Here is a 25,458-nt window from a genome sequence, read left to right as displayed (position 1 = left end):
AGATAGGAAGCCAGTGAAAAGATCTGGGGAAAGGGGAGGGATGACCTGGTTGCAGCAGCAGGAGGGAGGATTTTAGCAGCGGCATTTTGGATCATGGCATCTTGGAAGCTTTAAACTTTCATCTGCCAATCAAATGCCTTTTCCCACTTAAGTATCTTGGGGTTTGGTTGTGAACTGTGCTTATTCTCTGATCCTGGATGCTCTTTGTTTACAGTTCTCCATGCCAACACGTTCTCTGTCCCTTTCATCCAAGGAGCAGTGCTTGGGCCAGCCAAGCCATTGCTATGGTGTTTCTCCTTTGGTGGCTGCATCTTCACTAGGTACGTGAATGTTAATGAAAGTGTAATTAAAATAGGTTCCCCACTGCTGTCTCCTTCCTGATTACCCCACCTGTCAGGAACCACCCCCTACTCTTCCAGTGCCATGCCCTGAGCCTTTTCCACTCAAGCCCAGTCCTGGCACCAATCTACACCCCTTTTCCTTTTGGATTCTCCCCTCACATGACAAAGCTTTAGTCTGGTTCCTGCATTCTACAAAGTTATAACAACCAGGGTGTATTTGAGCAAACTACACGTAGCTTAACCCTAGATTTTCAGTTCAGCCCTCAACATGACAAGTCTTTAGGATACTTAGTCATAAAGTGACTCCCGCAGCACAAGACTCTAGGAGTGGCCTTTCCTGGTCTAACTCACAATATGGGGGGGCTGCTTCTTGGGTGGACCACTCAGACCACATACATGTTGCATTTTTACCGATTGAATAATAGTGATCACATTCCTTGTATTTGTCTGATTGACATCAGGTGAATGTTTTGGTTTACTACAACTTTTAAAGCAATGGGAGGACATAGAAAGTGCTTAACCAGCGGCTTCAAGGCAGGTGGGACATTGAGCTAGTGAGTGGGGACAATGCCATTTTTGCAATAAAATATTTTAAACAGGAGGAAAAAAACCTCCAGAGAGACTGTCAGAACAGGACAGAGCCAGGTTATTATTATTATTATTTGCATTCGAGTAGCACCTAGAGGCCCCCATCAGGGAGCAGGGCCCAGTTGAACTAGGCTTGGTATGCTACACTGGCAGACAGCTTTTGGATGCCATGGGACCGCATACTGTCACCCCCTGGGGCTCTGCCTTCAGGTGCTGGGGGCCCACGCCCTCATCACAGGGGCTCTGCCTTTGTGAGCCCTCGGCCCTCACCTCCCCGCAGGGCTCTGCCTTTGGGTACCAGGGGCCACGTGCCCTCACCCCCAGGGGCTCTGCCTTTGAGTACCAGGGGGCCATGTGCCCCAGCTCTGCCTTTGGTGCTGGACAGCCCCATATCAGCGCCCCGTGGGCGTGCACAGTGATGGTACCACTGAGTTTCTGTGCCTCCCCAAAGCCCCAGCTCCTGGAGCCTCGGGATCGCAAAGGCCCCCGGCCACATGACAGGCCGCAAACTCCAGCCCCAGGGGCGGGGCTCAGCTCTGGCGCCCGCCCTTTGATTGGTTTAAACTCGCGATCCCCACCCTCTCAAGGCTGGCGCTGGCTCCGCCCCCCCCCGGATCCCCGCCCTCAAAGGCCGCGCCGCCGCGGCTGCTACGCAACCCCAGGTAGCCGGAAGTGAGGATGCACTTCCGGGTTGAGCGGCGTTCTTCCCTCCGCCAAGATGGCGGCGCCCATGTCCCTGCTGGTGGAGTTTGGGTGAGTGAGGGGCTGCAGCAAGGGGCCTGGAGGCTAGAGCAGGGGTCCTTAGAGCGGCCGTGCCCTGGGTGCGTTTGGGGCTCCCGGCAGTGGGAGCCGCTCCTGTGGGTGCTTGGCCGTGGGGTGGGCCAGGAGGTCCGGGGACACGCTGACTGGCCACAGACCTAGAGCCTGGTGGGCCTGGAGCTGTGGGGGGGGACTGGTGCAGGCAGATGGCGAGACCAATGTACTAGGGGTTGTGGCAAGTAGGTCTGGGGGACCAGGCGGGCCCTGGGGTTAGGGGGCTGGCATAGGGTCGTGGGGGAAGGGTGGAGAAAGTGTGAGGGTTTGGGGCACAAAACACGGCACCGGGTGGGGGTGGGACTCTGGAGGTGGTGCGGGGGATGCCAACATCTAGGGTGATTATAGTGCAGGGCTGGGGAACGAGGCTGGCACTAGAGGCGATAATGCTGATTGGGTAGGAGTTTAGGGGGTTACTGGGTTTTGGAGGGATAAGGACTATGGTTGGGTGTGTGGTCACTGTCTTGGAGCACAGACTAGAATGCTTTTCACAATGGGAATGAGAAGAAAAATAGGGATCGTCTATCCTGCTGTTTGGGAGCAAGGTGTCGTTCTAGACCTAGCATTTTTTCTCTCTCAGAAACTTAGTTTCAGGGAATGCTTTCTAGGTGGGACAACTTTCATCAGGAGGATTTTAAATATCCTATTGAAACACATATGGGGGGCCATCACAAGAAAGAGAGGCTTTAAAATGTGCCTTAAAGGGATCCACAATGAGGGACTGGCTAGGATGGGAGCTGGTCTGCACTAATCTATGAGGAAAGCAGATGTGAGAGAGGCACTGGGGTTTCAGGAATGGGTTGAATGGGTCGTAATTAACGTGTGACTATCCAGAGTTTTCAGAAAATTTAGGATTTTTGCCAACAATGAATGATGACAGAAGGACAAATTATGTTAAACAATCAACACATTTACAGAGATGAGGCGACATGTTTTACAAAAACAGTTCTGAAGCTTTCCTGTAGTTTCATTTTGTACTGTAGCACACAAGGCACCCTTTGATCTAGGTGCTGTAAAAACACAGGAAGACACACAACTTGTTCAGAGGCATTTAAAATTTATTTTAAAACAAGATTCAATAAGTACCAGGTCTGATATTTCAGGGTTTTGTAACATTTACTCTGTTCCTCCTTCCTATGTTAATGACAGGCCTCTCTGTTGGTCACTACTTTCTACCTCCCATTTAGTTTTGTAGGCTCTTGTGAACCAATTACTGTCTCTCACTGTTAAAGTCCTCAGTCTTGTAATTGCCCAAGGACTATGTCAAATTAGAGCACGCACAATTTAGCGGGAGGTGTTGGGCACTGGTGGTACAAGTGAGGTCTTAGTTCAGTAGGCTGGTACAGTTGCCCCAAAGTGTTTTTATTTGTTTGTTTGATACCACAGTTAACAGGCAGGGTTACTGAGATGGCCTTACCCTAGAGAAAACTCCTGTTCTTCACTTGCTGAACAATGGGAGGGAGGTTGTTTTTACTGATGGATTATCCCATTGTGAATGTCAAAAATAGATTATAAATCATTTTCTTTTCCTTTGGGATAGTAAATTGATTAAAATTTTTATAACTTTATTTTTCAATGTTTATACTGTTTGCTTTTTGCAGTTCTTTTAGCTCAGACAAAGTAAACCAGTAAGGTCAGTTTTCAACATTTGTGAAAACATTGTCTTGGTCTTACATTTTAAGTCTTTTCTTACAAAAGCTAAAAGGCCTTGCTTGGTTTCCCCATCCCTATACGCATACGCAATCTTCATAACCCTTTAAATGCCCATTTCTATAAGAGGCCCTTCCTCAATCTTTCCCCACTTCCAGCTGCAGTAACTCTCCTAGTTCTCAGAAGTGTAAGAAGCATTTTTGCTTCCCTTGGAAATGCATAAATGAGCTCTCTATGTGTAAATCACAGCTGAGTTCTCCACAGTTAGCGCATTACAGAAGGACCTTATTTCGCCATCTACATTTCTACAGTAACAGTGTGACCTTGTTTTCGTTACATAAAAAAAAAGTTTTTCATATAATTACTGTGACTTGTTCTCTTACAAGAATCTCAGCTAAAGTTAATAATTGCTGCTTCCATTTTTTTGTGAGCTGGTGGAAGAACACCAACAGAGCAGTCTTTAGGAGTATCACTGCATATAAGTAGCACTGCTGAGAGCATAACAAAGGTTCTGTTGTGCTCTTCCATAGCAGAGCCAAGAAAAACTCCTAGTGTGACATTTTTAGATATTGGATTTAAAGGGACTCAGTCACATGTAGATTCAATATTTTCCATGTTATTCACATGTTTGCTTTTAAAATATCTTTTTTGAGACAATTTTCAATCTACATTGTTGTAAGACATGCAAGGTATCTATGACTCATACTTGTACATCTCAATCGTAAAAAAGTTATAAAATATTTTCTGTGTTTTAAGACTGAGAATCTTTCCATGGATTAAATGGTATCTGCACAGAGTTTGGTAGTTTTTATGAACCTATTTGATAAATCCATTATCAAATATCTTCCAGATTCAATACTGATGGAGCATGAGCCTCTAGCAGCACCTGTACTTCAGGCAGAATGACTCATGCCAAAATTTTAAAAATTGTGTTAAAGTTTAAGGATTTCGGGGTTTAAATTATTTTATTTTTCAAAAGTGGTGAACTGGCTAGCTTCCCTTGAGTTCCATGGGAGCTGCTGGTTGCTCACTATTTCTGAAAATCAAGCCTCATATGAAGTGAGCTGTAGCTTGTGAAAGCTTATGCTCTAATAAATTTGTTCGTCTCTAAGGTGCCACAAGTCCTCCTTTTCTTTTTACGGATACAGACTAACATGGCTGCTACTCTGAAACCTCATACTTGGGTGTCTGAATCTTTATTTAGGCACGTAGTTCTTAAATTCTTGGCCTCACAAAGCAGAACTGAGTCAGTAGCATATATTGTCCAATGTTACACTTGTATAATGTTAAGTATCAGGGGGTAGCCATGTTATCCACAAAAACAACGAGGAGTACGGTGGCACCTTAAAGACTAACAGATTTATTTGGGCCCAACCTTTCATGGGTAAGTGGTTTTTTAACCCACGAAAGCTCATGCCCAAATAAATCTGTTAGTCTTTAAGGTGCCACCGGACTCCTTGTTATATAATGTTGTGACACTTCCCAGACATACCCACGGTTGTGAGGCAGCTCACTACCACCTGCCCTTAGCATGAGAGAGCCTTGTCTGCGTCTGCCTAGAGTCAGCTCCCTCACTCCACTGGCAACATGAGCACTCCCTTCTTGGCCTACGCAGACTCTGCTGTCCTTTTGCAGGTTAGCACTAGGTACTCTCCAACCTGGAGTGTCCAGTCCCTGTTCCAGTGGACATTCCCAGATTCACTGCTCACAAAGGAACAGCATCCCTCCGCTTACTAGTTGCACATTAGATCACAGCTCCACTATTAAAGTGGCATAGCACTTAGATATGTTTATAGTGAAAATAAGCAAAAGTTTATTTAACAAAAATAGAGATTAGAGAAGTAGCAAGTAAAAGTATTGAAAACAAAGTTACATGTAAAATAAAATCGTAATATGCATTCTAGAGCCTAGAGTTCATTAACAAGTTAATTTTCTTTTTAGTGAAGTTTAGCTTACCCAGAGTCTTTGCAGTGTTTTCCAGCTGGGTTCATTGTGACCTCCTTTCATAAGACCGAACACACTAACAGTTCATTTCCTCAGTGAAGGATCTAGGGTGTAACTCAGGACCCCAGTTATACCCCCAAATTATTGTCTTTACTCATAAACAGGATATCCCCACTGCTGTTTTAGTTTATTCCTACAGCTCTCTGCTCTTGTATTTTGCAATCTCTTGACTAATATCCGGCTCAGTAATGCAAATAAGCCTCTGTTGTAATAAATACAGTGCACAATACACTTGACCAGACAGAGAGAGAAAAGTATATCCTGCCAGCTACCTGTCTGAACAAAATCTGTTCAAGGCGTGTCACCAACTGGTTGCTTACTTTTAACTTCAAGGCTTTAAGAACATAATTTCCAGTATAGATATACAACATCTTAAATATTACCTGTCCATACATGCAATGACTATGATGACCAGTAAGCTACTGGTTTGTGGTAGACACCTTACATGTCACCCGTTGGTAAATTTATTATGTATGTACCAGATTTAGTAGATCCCTGTAAAACTCCATGGATCTCCTCTGTCAGTTGACATCGAGGTCCCTGGGTCACACCTCCCTTCTTACACTAATGCAGTAGGATCAGCCCTGGCTAATCCATGTGCATCAGCTTGGAGCCCTCTTGCCTGGACAGTGCAACTGCCACCACATTTTCTTTGCCTTTAATATGTACAGTTTTCATCTCATATTGCTGTATTGCTAAGCCCCAGTGTCTCAGTCTGGAGTTGATACCTTTTGTTTTGTGTAGCCGTACCAACGGAGAGTGGGCTGTTAGGACCCTAAACTTCCTGTTAAATAAGTAAGGCCTTAACTGCTTGACTGCCCACACAATTGCATAACATTTGGTTTCTATGACAGAGGAATTCTGTTCACCAGGGATCAGGTTTTTACTTAGGAAAGCAACAGGATGCTTTTTATTGTTTTCACCTGCTTGCGTCAGGACAACTCCCAGGCCTGTGTCGGAAGCGTTGGTGCAGAGTTCAAACTCCTTGTCAAAATCTGGTTTGGCCAGAGTAGGTTTTAGGATTTTCTTTGCCTTATGACAGCCTTTCTGACAGGCTGTTGTGCACAGCACCATGTTAGGTTTTCTCTTTTGCACAGGTCTGTGATAGCAGACACCCTGTTGCTGAATCCTTCCATAAACTGGTGGTAATAGTTCTTCAAGCCTATAAATGTCTGAACTTGTGTTTTGGTTTCTGGTACAGGCCAGTTAACAGTGAATTCTACTTTCAATAGATCTGGGCAAATCTGGCCCCCTCTTCCAAATGTCCTCCTAGATAAGGGACTTTGGCTGCGTCCATTTTATACTTGGACATTTTTGCCATGACACTAGCATCTTTGAATTTCTTCAGCACAATTCCCAACTGGGTTTTTATGATCTGACCAGGAATTGCTGAAGATGGCAATGTCATCTATGCAGGGTCAAGCAAGCTCCTGTAACCCAGCTAGTGATTCACCAGCCTTTGAAATGTGGCTCCTGCATTGATTAACCCAAAAGGTAACGCTGTGAGCTCAAAAAGTCCTCAATCAGTAACACAGGCAGATTTTTTTTACTTCCCCCCTGCACTTCAGTGTTTAAGGAATTTGACAATACCTCTTTGTTAAATTTAGGAGGCTCAGGAACCTTGCCCTGCCTATGGTGTCTAGTGTGGTGTTGATCCTGGGTAAATGGTATGCATCAGGAACCAAGACATCCTTAAGCTTTCCGTAATCAACACATAACCCTTTTGTTCTCCTCCTTTTCAGGGACCGTAACTAGAGAAGCCAAAGACTGTTAGACTCTGTTGTTCTTCCCATTTTCAGCATGCCTGCTATTTCCTTACAAAATTTCTCCTGCATTTTACCAGTTGTCTGGTGTGCTCTGCTGGGTGCGTGCTGAGGTCCTTCAATGTTGTTCTCATGGACCATTTCGTGAGTCAGTCCTGGCCTGCTGGAAAATACCTCTTGGTGCCTTTGCAGCAAAGCCAAAATCTCTGCCTTTTCAGATGGGTTGCCCCTTCAAATATATATCGGTGCTTTCGAGTGAGGTGCCGCTATGACAGTGAGTCATCAAATCAGTCCGACGGGTCTGTCTTAGAGTCCTCCTCAGCACGGAGCACTTCATAAACAATAAAGCCTCAAACACTTTACTGAGAAGGTTAATTGTCCGCTATTTTATAAATGGGGAAATTGGCGACACACAAGAAGTTAGTGGCAGATTCAGGAATAAGGCCCGGATTCCTGGTACAGTTCAGTAACCCTCTTCATACAGAGGGTTCGTACAATCCTGTATTCTCAAGAAATTAATTGATTGGGGCTGTAAAGTGGAATCATACTTTCTTGACAGGAGAGTTTGAGGGAAGTCTAAGCCACAGAAATGAGTTTTTTGCATTTAGCCTGGGATTTTCATAGGCCTAAGGGAGTTAGGTACCCAAATCCCATTGAAATCCCAAAATTGTTATAGTCTGGGATCAGCTCCTGATAAAGTTCTGTCTCCTAAGCTCACAAAGCTCTGTTTATTGGTCAACATTTTAATTGTGCTGGCGGATTGTAATATAATGGTCGCAGAGGGAGAGGCGATATCTCTGGGAGTGTTTAAATATCAGGACAGAGACTTTGAACTGGCCTCTTCAACAGGGAGGAAGTACAGAGGGTGGAGCATGTGGTGAGTGATATTTTGTACAACTTGCATGTAAAGTCCCTTGTTTTGCTAGCTACTCACACTGCGCATATGTTTCTGCTGTAATGCTTGGGAGGGAGATTTATGTAGTGGATAGACCAAGAGGGAACTGCTGGGACTCCAGGATTATCCTCTTGGCTCTGCCTCTGACTTGCTGTGTGACCTTGTATGAGTTGTTTCTTCCCATCTGTAAACTGGGGATAATACTTATTCCACAGGGTGTTATGAGGTTTGAGGTTAGTAAAGTACTTTGAGATCCTTAGAAAAGTGTTATAGAAGGGCAAGGTATTAGAGCCTGTGAGTTTTTAATATAATTGTATTACACTACTGTCTAGAGGCCCAACTGAGTTTGAGGCCCTGTTATGCTAGGCACTAAACAAGCAGATTGTCAGCTCTTTGATGTAGGGATCATCTTTCTGTCCTCTGTTTTGTACAGTGCCTAGCACAATGGGTCCTGGTCCATAGCTAGCCATACAGATAATTAATAGTAAGAGACAGTTGCTGCCCCAAAGTGCTTACAGTCCAAATAGACAAAAACAGACAGACAATGGTCCTACTTGAAATACAATCTGTTCCATTTTGTGTTTGTTCTGAATTTTTTGCATTGTAAACTACCCCATTTATAACTTCTGGACAATAAAACAAAGAATGAGTTGTGCATTCTCTTTTTATTTCAGAGGTGGAGCAGAGCTCTTGTTTGATGGCATTAAAAAACATCAGGTGACCTTGCCCTGTCAACCAGAGCCTTGTGAGTATTAGAGCTTTTCAAATAAGTTGACAGCAGATGAAATGCGTGTGAAAAGGAAAGTAAGTTTGTACAGCAGTTGTTCAGTTTACAGCTGGAATCAATGTGGTTTAGGGCAGTTTCAGCCATGCTGCTATTGATTGGCTAGCTTGGCAGACAATAGTTAACCCTCAAAGTAAATACAAAACATAAATAGACTGAGCACCTTTTCCCATCCTCCAGGCAACCACAAAGTGAGTTCCTTTCTTCAAAAATTTTTGCCCTCTCCTCTGAATGCTGTTAATACCCAGCAGCCTCTAAATATTTTCATGAAGTGTATTCTCCTTGGTCCGTTCATGAAGCTGCCTGTTAGCCAGTTTTCTCTGTGCTTATATAGGCATATCGCTCTCTTGATTTTAATTTGAAACAACTGAATATACTTAAACCATACAGACAAACATGACAAAGCTAGGGCTTGAAAATTATGCTCGCCTTATGTGCAGGACATCCTCTTTTCAGTCCTGCATATAATAAAAAACAAAACACTGCTAGACTGAGTGACCAGTGACTGTTCCAGTGATTATACAACATTAATTTATTTCCTTAGTGATTCGGGATATCAACATCATTCTGATTACGATTTTCCTCCCCTCTAGACTTGCCCACACTTCATTTGCATTGTGATTTTTAGCAACCGGTATATTCAAAATTGAGTAAGGACTGCATCACTGGGCCTTGTGTATTTAAAGAATTAACAAACTCACCATGTTTCTTGTCTAGTCACTTACTTTGCACCATACGTTCATCTCCTAGTGTACTGAAGAAAAACAATACAGATCTCATGAATACTAGGATCATCCCATTTTAACTGATTTTTATTAGTCAAATTTATTTTTGGCCATTTTGGCATCCCTTGCTCTTCCTTTCCTCTTGGGTTGTTGTTATTTTTTGTCCCTCTTTTTGCAGAGCAACTGCTTCTCTCTGGGACGTTGGGCCCAACTATATTTAATTGTTTGTGTATACATTTTGTACAACACCCAGCTGCAGGGGAATGGGGAGCTAGGTGAACAAACACGTAAGAACGTATAAATTAATAAAATAGTCTGTGCTCCAAATTTGCCCTGGATAGTGCTCTCTGCATTAAATATAAAAACAATTTTTATAATTAGTGAGATTACTACACGCTAATCTCCTGATTCTAGGCATGAAGTGAAAATGTGGTTGGATTCTAAACCTGGCTAACGTACACATGAAGATTTTTCTCCCTTTCTCCTCTTGTGTTAAGTGGCCAGAGGGAAGAGGGTCTGGAGGAGGTTAAAGAGGGCAGATGGGAGGGAGCTGCAAATGGGACTACTGCAGGCCATGTATGGAGCCACGTGGCAGCAGCTGTCTTTACTATCTGAGGTTTGTAGAGATTTTTATCACGTTGCCCCTGAGGAACATACCCCCCCTCCCCAAAAAAAAAAAGGGGGTTGTGTATTGGGTGGGTGTGTGTGTACGTGTACACATGTCACCATACTTTATGTGAGACCATATCATATTTTTCTCAGGTGCTGCAGATCCATGCAGAAAGAAGAGCACAAGTTAAATAAGAACCTTTGTCCCAGAATTGTGCTGACAATTTTGATAAACTTACTGATAATGCTGATAAAGAGAAACTAAAGGAGCTCGCTTGTTTGACTTATTCTGCATAAAAACATTGCTAGGTGGGAGAGGACAGCGAAGGAGATATGTCACATGGAGAGAGGATTAAATTGGCTCAAAAAGTAAACCTTAATTTCAAGCATTGAAGGCGCTATTAGAAACAATGAAGCATAAAGAAAAGAAACCCTAAATAAAAACTATGAAAATGTATTTGGCAATATCCCCCTGAAACAAACCACAGTAATGTATTTAACCACGTGCTTCGGCAATCAAATAGAGCATTGTATGAATGCTGCTGCTAGTGATGTCTGAGGTCCTTCCTCCATCCCACTTGGGTTTACAGTGCTGGATTTGTCTATGGTCATGAGAATTTAATTGACTCTGTTGGAAGGATGGGAAAATAACGAGCACCGTTTAACCCCTGCAGCAGAGCCACAGGTTCAAATCTGTGATGTTAGGTTGGCTAAGAGTAACTAGAAAAACTCACTGCGGTGCTTTTACTACTGGATCTTGTATGATCAGGTGAGAGCACTGATTAAAGAGGCTCTGGCTGTTGTGCAAGGAGCTGCTTAACTCTGTATCATAGCCCCTGCACTGCTAACGATCATGAAAATTTTTCCTTTAAGTGGCAGGAGTCTGCTTTTGGAGCAGAAGTTCCAAGTGTCAATAGTGTGCAGTAATGACCAACTCTGAAGCTTCTAGATGTGTTAGAGTACTTGGCATTCACAGGTTTGGAAGGATAAAATTTTAATCCATAAGTTTCAGTAATCATATGTATATTTTCCCCATTTACTCAAAATCACACAGGGGAAAAATCCATTGTTAATCACAATTTTGAGAGGGGGGGGGGAAATTAAAATAACGTATTTGTTGAGTTTGACTGTGCATGGTGCTATCTGAGACACAGGAAATGCTACGAAGGATTTACAGTCCAAGCACCTGATCCTGCAAGGTGCTGAGTGCTCTTCACTGCTGTTGAAATCAGTTGGCATTAGTCTCAGCACCTCAAAAGAGGGACGGGGACATACACTCACTCACTCCCCAATGTATGAACAGAATCATTCAGATAGAGTACACTAGGGGATAGTCAGACCCAAATGTGGTACCTGAGTGCCAGGAAGATAGCTAGAATTGAGCGTACAAGATGGCACCAGTTGTCTAGAAGTACAAAATAATAGTGGTGATAACATTTGGCTGTCAATAAGAAATCAGTATTTTGGAATGATTTTATTGCTGAGTTGATTACTCCTAACTTGTCTCTCAATTTTTTGAAATTAATGTTTAAAATATTTCTGGTAGGGTAAAGCTTTTGTCAAATTAAAAAATAAATAGTTGTTGACTTAATCCACAGACATTAAAATAAATAAAAACTAATCCTTCCAAACCACCTGACATGTCATTTTCCATCTTCAAAGGACTATGTGAATATTCTCTTCCTTGCAACACCCCAATGGGCTAGTTAAGTATATATTTACTGATGGGGGGGAAAACTGAAGTGCAGAGGTAATGTGACTTACTAGAGAGAGCATCTCCTGTTCGTATAGAGGTAGAATTAGAATTTGGGAGTCCTGACTCCCAGACCCCTCTTTCACAAGGCCAGTCTGCACAGCCAAATCTCCTATGTCCGGGGAGATCCATATTAGGACACTATCAGGGCACTGTGCCATTAGTATTCAGTTTGGGCATTTGACGAGTCCAGAAATAGTTGTCAGGTTTCAGAGTAACAGCCGTGTTCGTCTGTATTCGCAAAAAGAAAAGGAGTACTTGTGGCACCTTAGAGACTAACCAATTTATTTCCTGTAGCTCACGAAAGCTTATGCTCAAATAAATTGGTTAGCCTCTAAGGTGCCACAAGTCCTCCTTTTCTTTTTACAGAAATAGTTGGTCAATTGACCAGTTAAATATTTTAAAGCAATGACTTATTAGAATAGTACCAACAGTCACAAAAAAGACTAAGACTTTGTGGTCTCCAATAGGTTTAGGCTTAGACTTCGATACGTTTGCCTAATTACAAAAAACGAGTTACTGGAGTTATTTTAACTCTGAAAAATTAAATGAAATGTTGTAAAAAATGAAAGAATGACACCATGATGCAATAAAAAGGTAGGCCGCTGTCTGTATCAGGGCTTTCTTGTTGGAATGTTTGGCAATATTTGACCATGGTCAAGTAATAGGCAGCCAATTGACATAATTTGACTAGTCAGTTGACTGGCTTACCAAGCCTCGTTAATAGTCCCTGCCAGGGTAGATTGGACTGTGTGGATGGGTTCTTTAATCTGTTCTGCCTAGTTGTGCCATCTTCCCCCATTGAATCACTGGTATGCAGTATGTCCTGGCAGTTGTCCCAGTGAAGTGGGTGTGTCATTTTAAGGGGGCCGATTGAGCGGATTCATTTGTAGGTCTTTTTCGTTAGAAGGAAAGATTGAAAAATTAAGATTCTGTTGTGGGAGTCACCTCAGTGCTTTCCTACTAGGCTTAGTGTAATGGGAGCTGCGTTAACCCTCTGCCATGAATCAGATTAATCCAAACTCATTGTAGAAGGAACTTCCCAGGCACTGAGAAGCCCATCTCTCTTCTGTGTGACCAAATCCCTCTGATAACAAAGCCTGGCTTTTCTGTCCTTCCCAGCCAGTGTGCTCCTGCACAGGCACCTATTAGGATAACCTTTCGATCCCCTACCACCCAACCCCCACCCCTCACTCCTTTTCTCTTGGTGGTATTTGCTGTCATGACACCACTGTTTAAAGGATGGCAGCAGAGCATAGGCTGAAGAGGAGGCTCCTGGCCCTTTAAACTGCTTAGCATGCGTTTCACACGGTTCAGGGTGCCAGCTGTTCCTTTCTCCTCCTGCCCTCACTCACAGGAGCTCTTTGCTGAGCTCAGAGCTCCTGTGCAAAATTGCTTTTCAAAAGAGCCACTTTCTGCTTAATTAAACAATGAGACGCAGTCCCTCTGCACATCTGTAAAGCTCCTTCTGCAGCCCCTTTATCCCACAAACTGCTCCATTCTTACCTCCATTCAATTGTAAATCTTCCTCCCCTTCCCCCATTCGCGCTCTTTCTTTTCCCCTTTCAAGGAAGGCCTAGGAGGTTGGTGTTTCGGGTGGGGGGGGGGGCGGGATTGGTTTAATGGTCCTCGCTGTATATGAAAATATAACGTTAGCAAAGTAACTGCTGAAAATGAGAGGCAAGGACTGGCACAGATAATTGTGTGGCTTTTGTATTGCAGAGGAATAAAGTCATAATAGCAATTGAATGGGACATCAATTATTTTCCCCCACTAATCCTGTTCAAGCCATAAACAAATCACTAGATCTTAAAGGTGATGGGAAGAGGCTGAGGAGTCAGGGCAAGAAACTGTCTTGCTCAACTGGCAGTGCCAGGCTGAGCCTGTACCAGGGGAGTCCCTCTACAGGCTTCTGTATAAATAGATGCTGCCAGGGCAAGTGTGAACCAGAGGGATCCCTCTGCAGTCTTTCTGTATGAATAGTTACATTCCTCCATGGGCAGTGAGTCTTGGATGTATAATTCCACATAGTCTGTGGTGTTAGTGGTTAGGTTTCCTCTCTTTCAGCTGTTTCTTTCCCAACTCAGTAGGGAAATGTGTGTAAGAGGAAAGTTCATTTCCACAGTGGATTTAAAATGGACTCTGTCTGCATTTAGTAATGCTTTCTTTGAATTGTCAGAGAATTTGCCTGAGTGGCTTACACACATTAATCGTCAACAATTCCAGGTTATGCAGAATAGATGAGTGGAGAAATAGATGGGGTATCTGTGGCTAGGTGGGAACCCTAACTTCTTTGTCAGGAAGAGGTTATAGTTAGGGTGATGCAGTATTGTATAACTAGGGTTGATAGGATGCAATTAAGAAAATGAGAATTTAGGCTATTGGTAAAAAATTCCTAACTTTGCGTGCTATGGCACAATCCCCCATGGGATGTGGAGGAAGCACCACATTCCCTGTGCCCTTTAAAACTAGACTGGACAAAGCCCTAAACAATCTTCCATAGGGAATAATCCTGGACTAGCAGAGAGAGAAACTAGAAGAGCCCTGTTAACTGGTCGTCATTTCTAACTTCTCTGATTCCTAATCCAGCCTTCACTGCCTGTTGAATACAATCACCAACTATTGTCCCTTCTTTTTGTAAGATTCTCCTTAACTCCTTCCTTAGATAATTTTGAACAAGAGACTGGACCATGTACCACTACTAGTGATCCATGATCCTAATAAAAAGAGACAGTTTAGTGCACTGGCATTTATTCAGAAGCCTTAAGTGACCATAGCATTGGGTGTTGTAAGATTAGAAACTCCGATTTTGGCAGTGTGGCAGGATTAGCTTTACGCAGAGGATCAGATCAGGGTCCCTTTAGAGATGAGAGGAACTGATGGAAGCACTTTGGATCTGACGATTTGCTGCTGGCTGGCAAATGGGATTGAAGAGCCCTTGAACTTGTGATCTCCCTACCAGCTAACTGGAGGGAATGTGAGATCCGGGATCTGAGTGCTCCCTTCTAGTTTACAAGAGCTGACAGAAAATCCCATGATCCACATGTTCCTTGATGACCGACAGGGCCCAGGACTCATCTGAATGCAGGGCCCAGGACTGAGGTCCTCCATCCTAGCTAACAGAAAGGTTATGGAAGAACACAGCATCTGGTCTCTTCCTGTGCTGTGGATAAGAGGGAATGGAGGAAGCATTAATGTGGACCCTCTCTTCCAGTTAAAAGCGGTGGCAGGGAGGGAGGGAGAGTTATCTCTCTGCCAGGTGATTGTAAAAAAAACCCAGGACCCAGACATTATCTTCTAACGCACAGAAGCTGATGGTTCCAGTATCTGGATTCTCTCTTTGACCAAAGTCACTAAAAGCTCCCTGTTAATAGAATCCAAATTGGAGTCTTTTTTTTTTTTTCCCCTATAAATGTCAGAAATGGCTTGGAAGACGTCAGTGAAAACAAATTCGAAACGTCTCTCGGCCTTGCTGTGGTCACCATGCAGAGTTACCATGCCTTGAGTCTGAGACCTTGTCTACACTAGAACTTACTTCGGTACACCCTGGAGTGATGTCAGTTGTGCCGACCTAAGTGCTGGAGTAGACAGCACTCTGTCGGCAGGAGAGTCTCTCCTACCAGCATAGCTACCGCTGCTTGTGGGAGGTGGAGTAATTAAGCAGACTGGAGAGTATTGGCTTAGAGTATCTTCACCAGAAGCGCTACAGAGGCCAGCTGCATCGGTGCAGCTGTGTCTCTGTAGCGCTTTGAGTGTAGATGTAGCCAGAGTTTAACCCTTGTCCTCTGATTCTGCTTATATAAGCCATTCCAGGCCTTCTGCTGCAGCTTATGGTACCCTGCCATCTGCTTTGGGGGTTCACTTTGCACATTAACTAGCCTGAGGAACCCCTTGTCCATTTTTACAATGGGCCCTTTCATAACATGTGGCCCTTGTGCTAATTAGAATTCAGTAAAATGGACAAGGCACTCACCTGCCTGAGTGGTGTATTTTGGGGATTTTTTTATATTTTGAAAAATAAGCCACCTAACCTGGCAAAGGAGTTACAAATTCTCTTCCCAGAGGGAATGATAGAAGAGGCATGCAAAGAGGGGACTTTGTCATGGTTACAGGCCAGTGGCTGAGAATGTGGGTGGGAAGGAGCTTGGCCAGAGTTAGTGACCTCAACAAATTGGAGCTCAGCTGTGGTCAGTATGATAAATGATCTTATTCTGGGTCAGAGAAATGGTACCCCTTGGGGAAGTGTCTGCAAGGCAGCCCGAGAAAACCGGCTGTGCTGTTGCAACACTGACCTCTTGGTGAGCAGGGCTGCATACATCTTATTTATTACAAACCAGAAAAGAACTGTCCAGTATCTAGGCCTTAAGAGTCCGCTGTTTTTCTGAAATAGGCTTCCTGTTCTGCACCCAAGACAAGGATATTACTGAAAATACACCCTCTGAAAGCCCTAGCAGGAGGGTTGGATCGTGCATCTGCTTGTTAATGTATGAGGGAGGTGCAGATATGCGTATGTATGTTGTATTTGTGTGTGTAAATCTGCCAGTGACACACACACAGAGCCCTCTGTGTGTTTGTACAGCTTCTTTGTTAGTGGAGGGCTGTGTTTTCACATTCACTGATATTACGTTAGTGCAAGATCAGCAAGTATGTGTTTCAGGCAACGTTTGGGTTCCTGCATGTTTACCTGGTTGATGAGCTTTTGCCGCGAAAAGCTGGCCCTGTGTTTCTTATTCCAGGCACCTGTCTGCCATGACTAGTTTCTCTGTGCTTACAGCGAGTGCGCTCTATGCTGAGTTATCACTGATGAATCCATCAGGCCCAGGAGGTTTTATTGAGCAGGGAAGGATCTATAGGTTTCAGCTATGGTTCTGAGGGTGCAAATGAGCCCAGGTGTTTGTACAAGGCAGCACGCAGATGGAGTCCCACATTACTTTCTCTAAGAGGACATTCAGCTGATTCTTCCTGACAGAAAAGTTAGATATGACAGATCAGACTTTGGAGGAGACCAAGCTGGAGACTATGCAGATCTTTCAACCACATTCAGGGATATTTATAATGCAGCTTGTGTGGGTTAAAAACAAGCCTGGGATTTGGGTACATGCTCACTGCAGCTCTCACATCCTATCCACTTGCATGACAAGCAAGTGGCTTTGTGTCACTGAAAATATGCTCATTTTCGTGGATCTGTTCTTTCCCATTGGGCTGTTTGTTTTGTGCATATACAGTGGCCCTACGGCTTTCAGCCCCCATGAGGCACTTGAATGGTCAGTTCACTCACATTTGCTATTTTGTCTTGGCTTTTCTATGAACTTCAGAATGTTCCTGTGAATATTGTGCTGGTGAAAGGCACTGGGTTGATGGCCCTGAAGACTGAGTTCTCTCTGTCCACAGAACAGAGACAGGGTTCCCCACCATTGTTCTTCAACCCCAAATTGCAGAGATGTCCTCTGAGGTCAGAGGTAGTTCAGTTGCTGTGGCCTGTTCTGCCCTTGGCACCTCTGTTGAGATTAGCACTAATTGGCCCCATTGTTGGCAATTATGGTGGGTTTTATGGTCTGGATATTTGTCTGCTGGGAACTGGACTGAAACTACCAAAGTAATTTCACTGAGGCCACATGATGGTAACAAATCTTGGTCATTATTAAGTGGGCTGGGTTTAAAGTGGTGACCTAAAGGAAAACAGCTCAAGATCCTGTTATCAATCCTCTGAGCCATCCAGTTTCCTATGTCTTAACATTATTTTTATTGTATAATGTTCAATAAAACAGCACAGAGTTGCCATTGTACAAAATACGTGATCTGTCACCTCCAAGGGGCAGCATACATTGTGAAATTGCCTTTCTGTAAATATTAAATACTCCTGTTCTGATGATGTGGGTCCGCTTTCGTAAGCAGTTTAGATAAAGTATAAAATTGGTGTCCCAGTGGTGAGGATTCAGCTTGGTGGTGGACAGGAGGGGGTGATCAGTTTAACTGGCTTTCCTTCCAATTGATTATTTCTACAGATCCATACACTTGCATGGTGCTTTACAGACAAACAGGTCCTTAGCCCGAGGAGCTTACAAACCAAATTATACATAGCACAGCTGGTGTAACAAAAAGTGGGGGGGTGCTGTAGGAAAGATAAGGGTTGTGATAATAAAAGAGCAGGACTTGTGCTTTAGATGCGCACACTATTATTTTTGGGAGTCCAGGAGCTCCAGTCACAGACCAGGACCCCATTGTGCCAGGCCCTGTACAAATGCAGAACAACCGAAAGACCTTGCAATCTAAGTATTCTTATTCAGTTTTTGTATTTTGTCTGTGCATGCTTCTTGGATCTGTCATTTTTCATTCTTTAAATTATATTATTGGTAGTTTTGAGGAGCAAAGATAAATACGAGGGCAGGAGCAGAATTCAGTGCTGGAAGAACAGCTGAAAGAAGTGAGTCTTGAGGTAGGATTTGGAGAAGGAGTGAGTGTTACGTTGCCCTTTGGATCTGAGGGGATAGTCAAAAAATAAATGGGGAGGGAAAGCTTACATAACAACGGCCATAGTGGGTCAGACCAATGGTCCATCTCAGTATCCTATCTTCCAACAGTAGCCAATGCCAAGTGCTTCAAAGGGAATGAACAGAACAGATAATCAAGTGATCCATCCCTGTCGCACTCTCCCAGCTTCTGGCAAACAGAGGCTATGGACACTCAGAGCATGGGGTTGCATTAATTTCTCCAGATTGTATAGTTCTCCTATGCACATGTGTGAGACTTCTGGGGGGGTGTTGGTGTGAGTGTTCTTGTGTGTGTGGGTGCAAGCTGTCTGGGCTCTGTAACTGCAGGCACAGATGGGGCTGAAAATAATGTATTTATTGTGGAAGGGTGGGGGGGAATCTTCCAGTACAGTCTTGAAATAAGCCAGCCACACCACATTGCAAGCTTCTTCTGGGTGGCTATCCTCTGTCCAGCTGGCAGAGTGCAGGGATGGTGTGGCTTTTACCAGGTAAAATCTTGTGTTTTTTTCTGCCCTGGGAAAAACTAATTAGTTCCAGTTTAAGGCATTTTCTATTTTAAAAACTAATTAATGTACACTACATTACAATTAGGTTTAGTTGCATATTCGAATTGTGGTTCCAAAAGGCAGTAAATTCGTAGATTAATTTAGGGTCCTACAAATAAAAAGTAAAACTGCAGTGGACATAATATGTAATTCCAATACTGAACATCAGAATGTCTGTACCTTTTTGGTTTGGTATTTTCTCAAGGAAGTTATACATGTCATGCTTGATATTTCAGTTTTCAATATTCTATAAATACATCTCAAAAAATGTATGAGATGAAAACAACAATATGCAGAGTTGTAGGCTTGAAGCATTAGGCAGTCGAAGACCTGCAGAGTTGCAGATTACCAACCCCTTTGGCCATGCAGCATTCTGTAGCAGAAGACCAGCTGTGATGTAGTAGTGGATACACCAAGCTTATTCCTCAGTTTTGAATGGCTGTATCCAAAGGACGAAAAGATTCATTCTGTGCTTGCTGGACTTGCTGGATGCTGATGCAATTATTTTTCTCCGTTTCCCGTTTTAAACTGGGTTTCAGCCGGTATTCAGACCAGTGCCCTGTCTTAAACTCGTGTTTCCTGGGAAATTGCCAACCCTGATGCAGTGTGCTTGTGTTTAAATGATCTGTCCTGAAGAGCCCCGGAGAAGGAGGCTGTTTACTCTATCATCTACCTCATTGTTTTGTGCCCTCATGCAAGTGTGTTGCTTACAAGTATAAGGCCCTTCATAGTGTTGCTGTGGTGGGTATGGTTTTCCCTTTTGCACTCCTCTTCCTCCTGTGGGAATGTTTCTCATTCTCATCCCCTGGCTGGCATTTCATAGTGACGAAGAGTGAAAGCAGTTTGGGGGTGAGCTCCTGGGGGCTGTACGTTGCAGCCTCATTTTTCAGTGGAAGGTTGACATCATTCGTTCGCTCTTGTTCTGGTGGCTGGCTGACCCGCCCCGTATGCCGTCTGTCTAATGCTCCCTGTCTCCAGGGAAGTGGTCACCTTGGAAGATAGTATATTCCATGCTGCTAAACTAAACTTCTCTAAATGATATTTGATTAAAAAGAAATCCCCGTTCTGACCGTCGGTGAGGATCCAATGTACAGGGCAATCTGCTGCCATGAAACTATCTTCCCTTCATGATGGAAACTGCCCAGTTTTGAGAGGCAGCATCACTTGGCATGGTTCTCTAGGCAATCCCCTCTGGCCACCTAGAATACATCGGTCCCACTGCTTTAGAGGAAGCCAGCAACATAGGGCCATAGAGGATGTGTGAAAGAGAAAAAATGGAAGGAATCCTCTAGAGGAGACACTCAACTTGCAATAGATGGGGATTTTTTTCCTGGGAAGGTGTATCTTCATTCCCTGTAACTGACTTATACCTGTTTACAGCAGAGTAGAGTTTACTCTTCATGTGGGGAGAGTCACAAATGTGACAGAAGTGAAAGACAGCACCTACCTCTATGTAGGTTTACTGAAAAGAAACAAAGCTCTATTCCAGGGAGCTTTCCTGACAGCACAACACAATGTGCTGACACAGTGCAAAGACTGAGTCACCCCATTACAAGGGTATTTATTTCATGGATCAGTCATGTGACAACTGCACCAAAAATAGTATTTTAGCTCAGCCTGTAAAAGAGGGTTGTGAAAATGTTTACAGTGACTAGGAACTGTTTATAACCCACAGAGAGATGTGCAAATACATCCCATTATTCCCTTTGATACAGCTAGAGGGGGTTCAAGCCCTAATATCTGATAGGTGGATTTGGGCACTGGGAACACTTCCTTGTGCCTTTGAAACAAATAAAGCTTTTTGGGGGCTTTCAAAAGGCTCTTTAAAGGAGCCCTGGGAGAATAACTGATTGTAGATTCAGAATGATGAAGTGGATTGTGGAACAGTGAAATATAGAGGCAAATGCAGGAGAACGCCACATTGTAATTTGTCAGCTTCTCCAAACTCTGCAATGGATTATTCTCTCCCTCTGACGCTTCTCCCCTCTCCAATAGGAAATTAACTGATGCTATCGCTAAAGAAATTGTTTTTGCCTCACAAAGTAAAATTGTTACTATAAAAACCTGCTAGCAGTGTCTCCTCCTCCTTTTACATGAAGACAAATCCTTCCTGTCACCTACTGAAATAGAAGGATAAAGGCTGAGCTTTAATAAAGAAGCTATCAAACAAAGCATGTGCGTGGGGATGTGGTGGGGGAGCAGAGGGTCCAAGCTGAAGGTGGGATGCCAAAAGAGATTATAAAGGGTTTGAGTAGAACTACGCCTACCTCTAACATTTCTGTTTATGCATGTGTCTATATATTCATGGATGTTTGCCTATGTCTTATGGGGGTTATGTTTTCAAAAGTATAAACCTTCCAAAGTGCCAGCCTGCCTTCAGACATCCTGGGCCTGGCTTTCAAAGGTGGCAAATGCTCACATCTCCCACTGAGCTCCCTTGCCAAAGTGGGTGTTCTGCACTTCAAAACTTAACAAACACAAAGCCAGCCCCGGGATGTAGATGTCTCTTATTGGGATGCCCAAAATGAGCAGACGTTTACAAATATAGTCGTCTGTTTGTATCCTGCATGTGTCTATCAAAGTGACTGTTCCAGGGAAAAAGAAAAGGAGTACTTGTGGCACCTTAGAGACTAACAAATTTATTTGAGCATAAGCTTTCGTGAGCTACAGCTCGCTTCATTGGATGCATGCAGTGGAAAATCCAATGAAGTGAGCTGTAGCTCATGAAAGCTTATGCTCAAATAAATTTGTTAGCCTCTAAGGTGCCACAAGTCCTCCTTTTCTTTTTGCAGATACAGACTAACACGGCTGCTACTCTGTTCCAGGGAGGGTCACATTCTAACCCATTTGTTAGTTTCCTCTTCAATTTCTCAAACAAATTCTTACATGCCATGCAAGTATCCATGCCTGTCGCAGCCCAAAGGTGAGTGTTTTTAGGAGACTCGAGTGAAATCAATTCAGCCACTTTTGAGTTATGCCGCCATTTTGTGTGGGGAGGGGAAAAAGAGGGAAAGGGGGACACTTTCACCATGTGTGTTCAATCCATTTTAGTACTTGCTTCAGACAGCCAACACTAGAAGCTTCAAACTTAGCTTCTTGTGTCGTCCTCATTGAGACTACTGAATTCCTCATCTTCACGCTTGTATTGTTTTAATTCTAAACATTTAAAGTTTGCAATTTAAATGTTTGATTCCTGTTCCATTAACTGTGAGAGGCTTTTTGCAATTTCTGTGGTCAGGTCTGCACGTCCAACCAACTCTGTATATGGGGATGTGAGTGTGCATGGTGTGTGCCTCCTAACAAAAGAGATGCCCCTTCCTGGTGGATGCTGATCTGGGTGGGTTCTTGAGGATCCCTTCTGTTATTCCCTTGAAGACCCTGGAAGAGCATGGCATCTCTGCTAACTGCGGAGTGAGGGCTGGGACCCTGGTATTTGAACTCCTGTGAAACAGCAGTGGATATTTGGTGCTGATAAGGAAGCTAGTCTATAAACTGTCATCCTCTCTCCTTTCAGGGGACATCAGAAACCTGCTAAAGTGGATCAAACAGAATCTATTAAAAGAGAGACCAGAACTATTTATTCAGGGGGACACCGTGTAAGTACAGATGTTAAAGACTTTGCTCATGTTTCCGTCTGCAAGTCCCAGTGCAGAGGGCATATATGTTACTGCTGGTGGCGGGAAGAAAGTTATATCAGTTGAAATATGGCATATTCTAGAAGAAATGACACAGAAGAGGATACCCCATAGACTTGAATAGGGGAAAAAGGGTCAATTTTGCTATTGTCTTGCTGTATGACCAAAGGCAGATCACTTAGCTTCTCTGTGCCTCATTATTCCCATCTGTAAAACAGGGATAAATCCTACCCTGAAGGAGGGATGGGAGGCTTTCTTTTTAAAGGGCATTGATTTCCTTGGATGACAGGGACTATGCAAGTGCAAAGTGGTAGAGGGAGATGGGTTAATATTCTAGAGAATTATCCAGATTGTGCTCTTTGCCAGGTCTGACTATGAGGACTCCAGCTCCTTCTGAACCTAAACCCAACCCAATTCCACAAAATGTCTGTCTCCTCACGACCCACAGCACGAAGTCCCTCTGCACTCATGGCCTCGTTCCCTTCCCTGTCACCTCAAGTACTGGCATTGTGTGGAGATTGCAGGGTTGAGGTTTTAGCAAGTAGACCATCCCCCTGTTCCGGCTGTGTGTCTGTGTTGCACAGCACAATCTCTGTTCACATCACTGGGCCTGGATCAGTCACTCTGAGAAGCACCAACAAATAGATCTGCTGGGAAATTTATTTTATTTTTAAAATGGGGCCAATCTCACTGGAAAAGGCCAGAAGAAATGGAGCACAATGTGCTGTGCAGGCAATTCCCAGCTGCAGAATGGAGGTTGGGGTGTTTAACATTCCTCACAGGTCTCTGTGAGCTGAAGCATGTGCCAGGTCCCCGGGTAGCAGGAGAGACAATTGCAGGACACTGAAGATCAAAGAAGGGGAATCCCTTTGCCTCTAATCAGGAGCTCTGAGTTGATCCTGGGTGTTTACAACCTTTAGCGGGGCACTACAATTGCTTTCCTTAGCTCTGAATTGACCTCTCTGCACTCGATTGCAGTGCATGGGCTTTAATTACCTGGCTTTTCTATGTGGTATTGAAATGGAGTCATCTCAGAGCCTTCTCATGAATGGTGTCTTTTGATTCAAATGAGCTCTGGGATCAATCTAGTTTCCCCTTTATTTGATCTAGAAAGGGCGCTGCCTGTCCCTGTTTCCACCTCTGTGCTATGATTCCCTTTTCACATCAGCTTCACAGACAAGACTGCCTGTGGTCTGCTTTTTCACAGCCAGTGGTGGTAACTCTTTGCAGCTTTTAGCAATCCTATTGCCTGACAACTTCTCTGTGTTCTGCAGGCGGCCAGGAATTTTGGTGCTCATCAATGATGCAGACTGGGAACTAATGGTCTGTACTTCAGTTTTATTTTCTTTGTTATGTTGCTCTGCCTGGTTTGTGGATGTTCTTGGGAAGCTATTCTAGATTCTTGCCCCAAGCTAAGCATCTAGTAGTGGGCAATGGGAGGGAGGAGTTCCTCCATGTGTTGGACCGGCTGTGGCTGTTCTAAAGCCTGGAGCCTTTATCTAACCTGCTGAGGCTCAACCACCATTCAGTCCCCCAGAGGATCACCCACACTCCCTGACCTTCAACTCAGTTCCCAGAGGAGTGAAGCCCACAGCTGGTAACCACTGGCTTAGCGGGGCACCAACATTGCTTCACAGCCTTGGGCAATTGTAAGAGCCATTGATTATAACAAGGTGAGTGCTTGGGAGGTGAAGACCAGGCTCAGGTGAGCCCAAGAAGCATGCTGAGGTAGAACAAGCTAAGCTGGCCCTTGCAGTTTTTGCTGCACTAGGATTGTCTACACTAAAGCGGGGAAGAATTCTTCTGTCCACCTTGTGCTGTCTAGACCGTGCGTTAGGTTGGCTTAAGTATGCTGCTCAGGAGTGTGGATTTTTCACACCCCAGAGCATCGTCGCTGGGTCAGATTAACTTTTTAGTGCAGATGTGGCCTAGGCAAACAGGCTAATGTCTTCCCCTCTCAGCCCAGCATCACACTCACACCATAAATAGTCACTAACTAGTCTGCAGATATAATAGTCCGTTCTGAGAGTGGCACTTCCCCATGACAGTGAATGTATGAGAGCTCCCTCTCCTGTCTACTCCACCTTGCCTTTCTTAGAAGTAACCCTCTGTAGTCCCTAGTGCTCTGGCATCTATTATAAGACATTCTTCTTTTGCAGCCTCTGTTTGGAAATGCCTATTAAACCATTTCTCATTCTTTCTTGACCTGCAGGGCGAGCTGGATTATAAACTCCAGGACCAGGATAATGTGGTTTTCATCTCTACGTTGCATGGTGGTTGACTCTTGGAAGACACAAGGACATAAAACAAAAACACTGGGGGAGAACCCTCATGACTTTTGAACTGTCTGTGCCTCGCTTACAAGCCATGGCAAATCATTTACACTGTCATTAGGCGTACAAATAAAACCCATGCCAGTGACTGGCCTGGCGTGCACTTCAGGCACTTCCATCCTTTGGTTCTACTTTAACCTCTCCTGTCTGCAATCCCAGGTACATAGGTGATGGGGAAAACTGCTGTTGCACTTGGTCACTTTTTATTCCTGGGTCCATGAGGGAAGGACTCCTGGACTAGGTGCTGAAAATTAGTTTAGGGGGGGGGGGGGGTGCCTGGAGAAAGATGATCTGAGGGAATTGTGGCTACGCTTCAGGGCAAGGATGGGCAGACTTTGCCTTGCCTGCAATAGCTGAGTTTCTTTCAATGGGACATTTATTTGGTGGAGTGCCTTTCATATGAACTGTATCCCAAAATGCCTTGCAACGTTAGCAGATAAGTGGAAATGTGAAATACAGGAAAGAAGGAAAAGAGGTTTTTAGCTGTGTCTTCACATGAGGTGGAGAGTGGATGGTAATGTACCCTGAG

The 25,458-nt window shown here is 44.0% G+C and overlaps 1 protein-coding gene across 3 annotated transcripts; it reads left to right on the top strand.

The window, feature by feature from the left end:
* The first annotated feature begins 1,579 nt into the window (after positions 1-1,579).
* Positions 1,580-25,176, top strand: URM1 (ubiquitin related modifier 1). 3 transcript variants are annotated; one of them, XR_012642061.1, is made up of 5 exons: positions 1,580-1,682; positions 8,729-8,799; positions 10,061-10,179; positions 22,476-22,557; positions 23,871-23,914. XR_012642061.1 is itself a non-coding variant. In XM_074973449.1 (5 exons), the coding sequence occupies exons 1-5, from the start codon at positions 1,648-1,650 to the stop codon at positions 24,875-24,877; spliced, it is 306 nt and encodes a 101-aa protein (XP_074829550.1). In that variant the 5' UTR covers positions 1,588-1,647; the 3' UTR covers positions 24,878-25,176. The 3 variants fall into 3 exon arrangements, 2 of the variants coding, with proteins under 2 accessions (XP_074829551.1, XP_074829550.1); XM_074973449.1 differs by lacking the exon at positions 10,061-10,179 and adding an exon at positions 24,809-25,176 and having other exon boundaries at positions 1,588-1,682; positions 23,871-23,919; XM_074973450.1 differs by lacking the exons at positions 22,476-22,557; positions 23,871-23,914 and adding an exon at positions 10,326-10,516.
* The last annotated feature ends 282 nt before the right edge of the window (positions 25,177-25,458 follow it).

Source organism: Natator depressus, chromosome 16, assembly GCF_965152275.1.
Source record: "Natator depressus isolate rNatDep1 chromosome 16, rNatDep2.hap1, whole genome shotgun sequence".
Classification (NCBI taxonomy): Eukaryota; Metazoa; Chordata; order Testudines; family Cheloniidae; genus Natator; species Natator depressus.
This window is presented reverse-complemented; position numbering and strand designations above follow the sequence as displayed.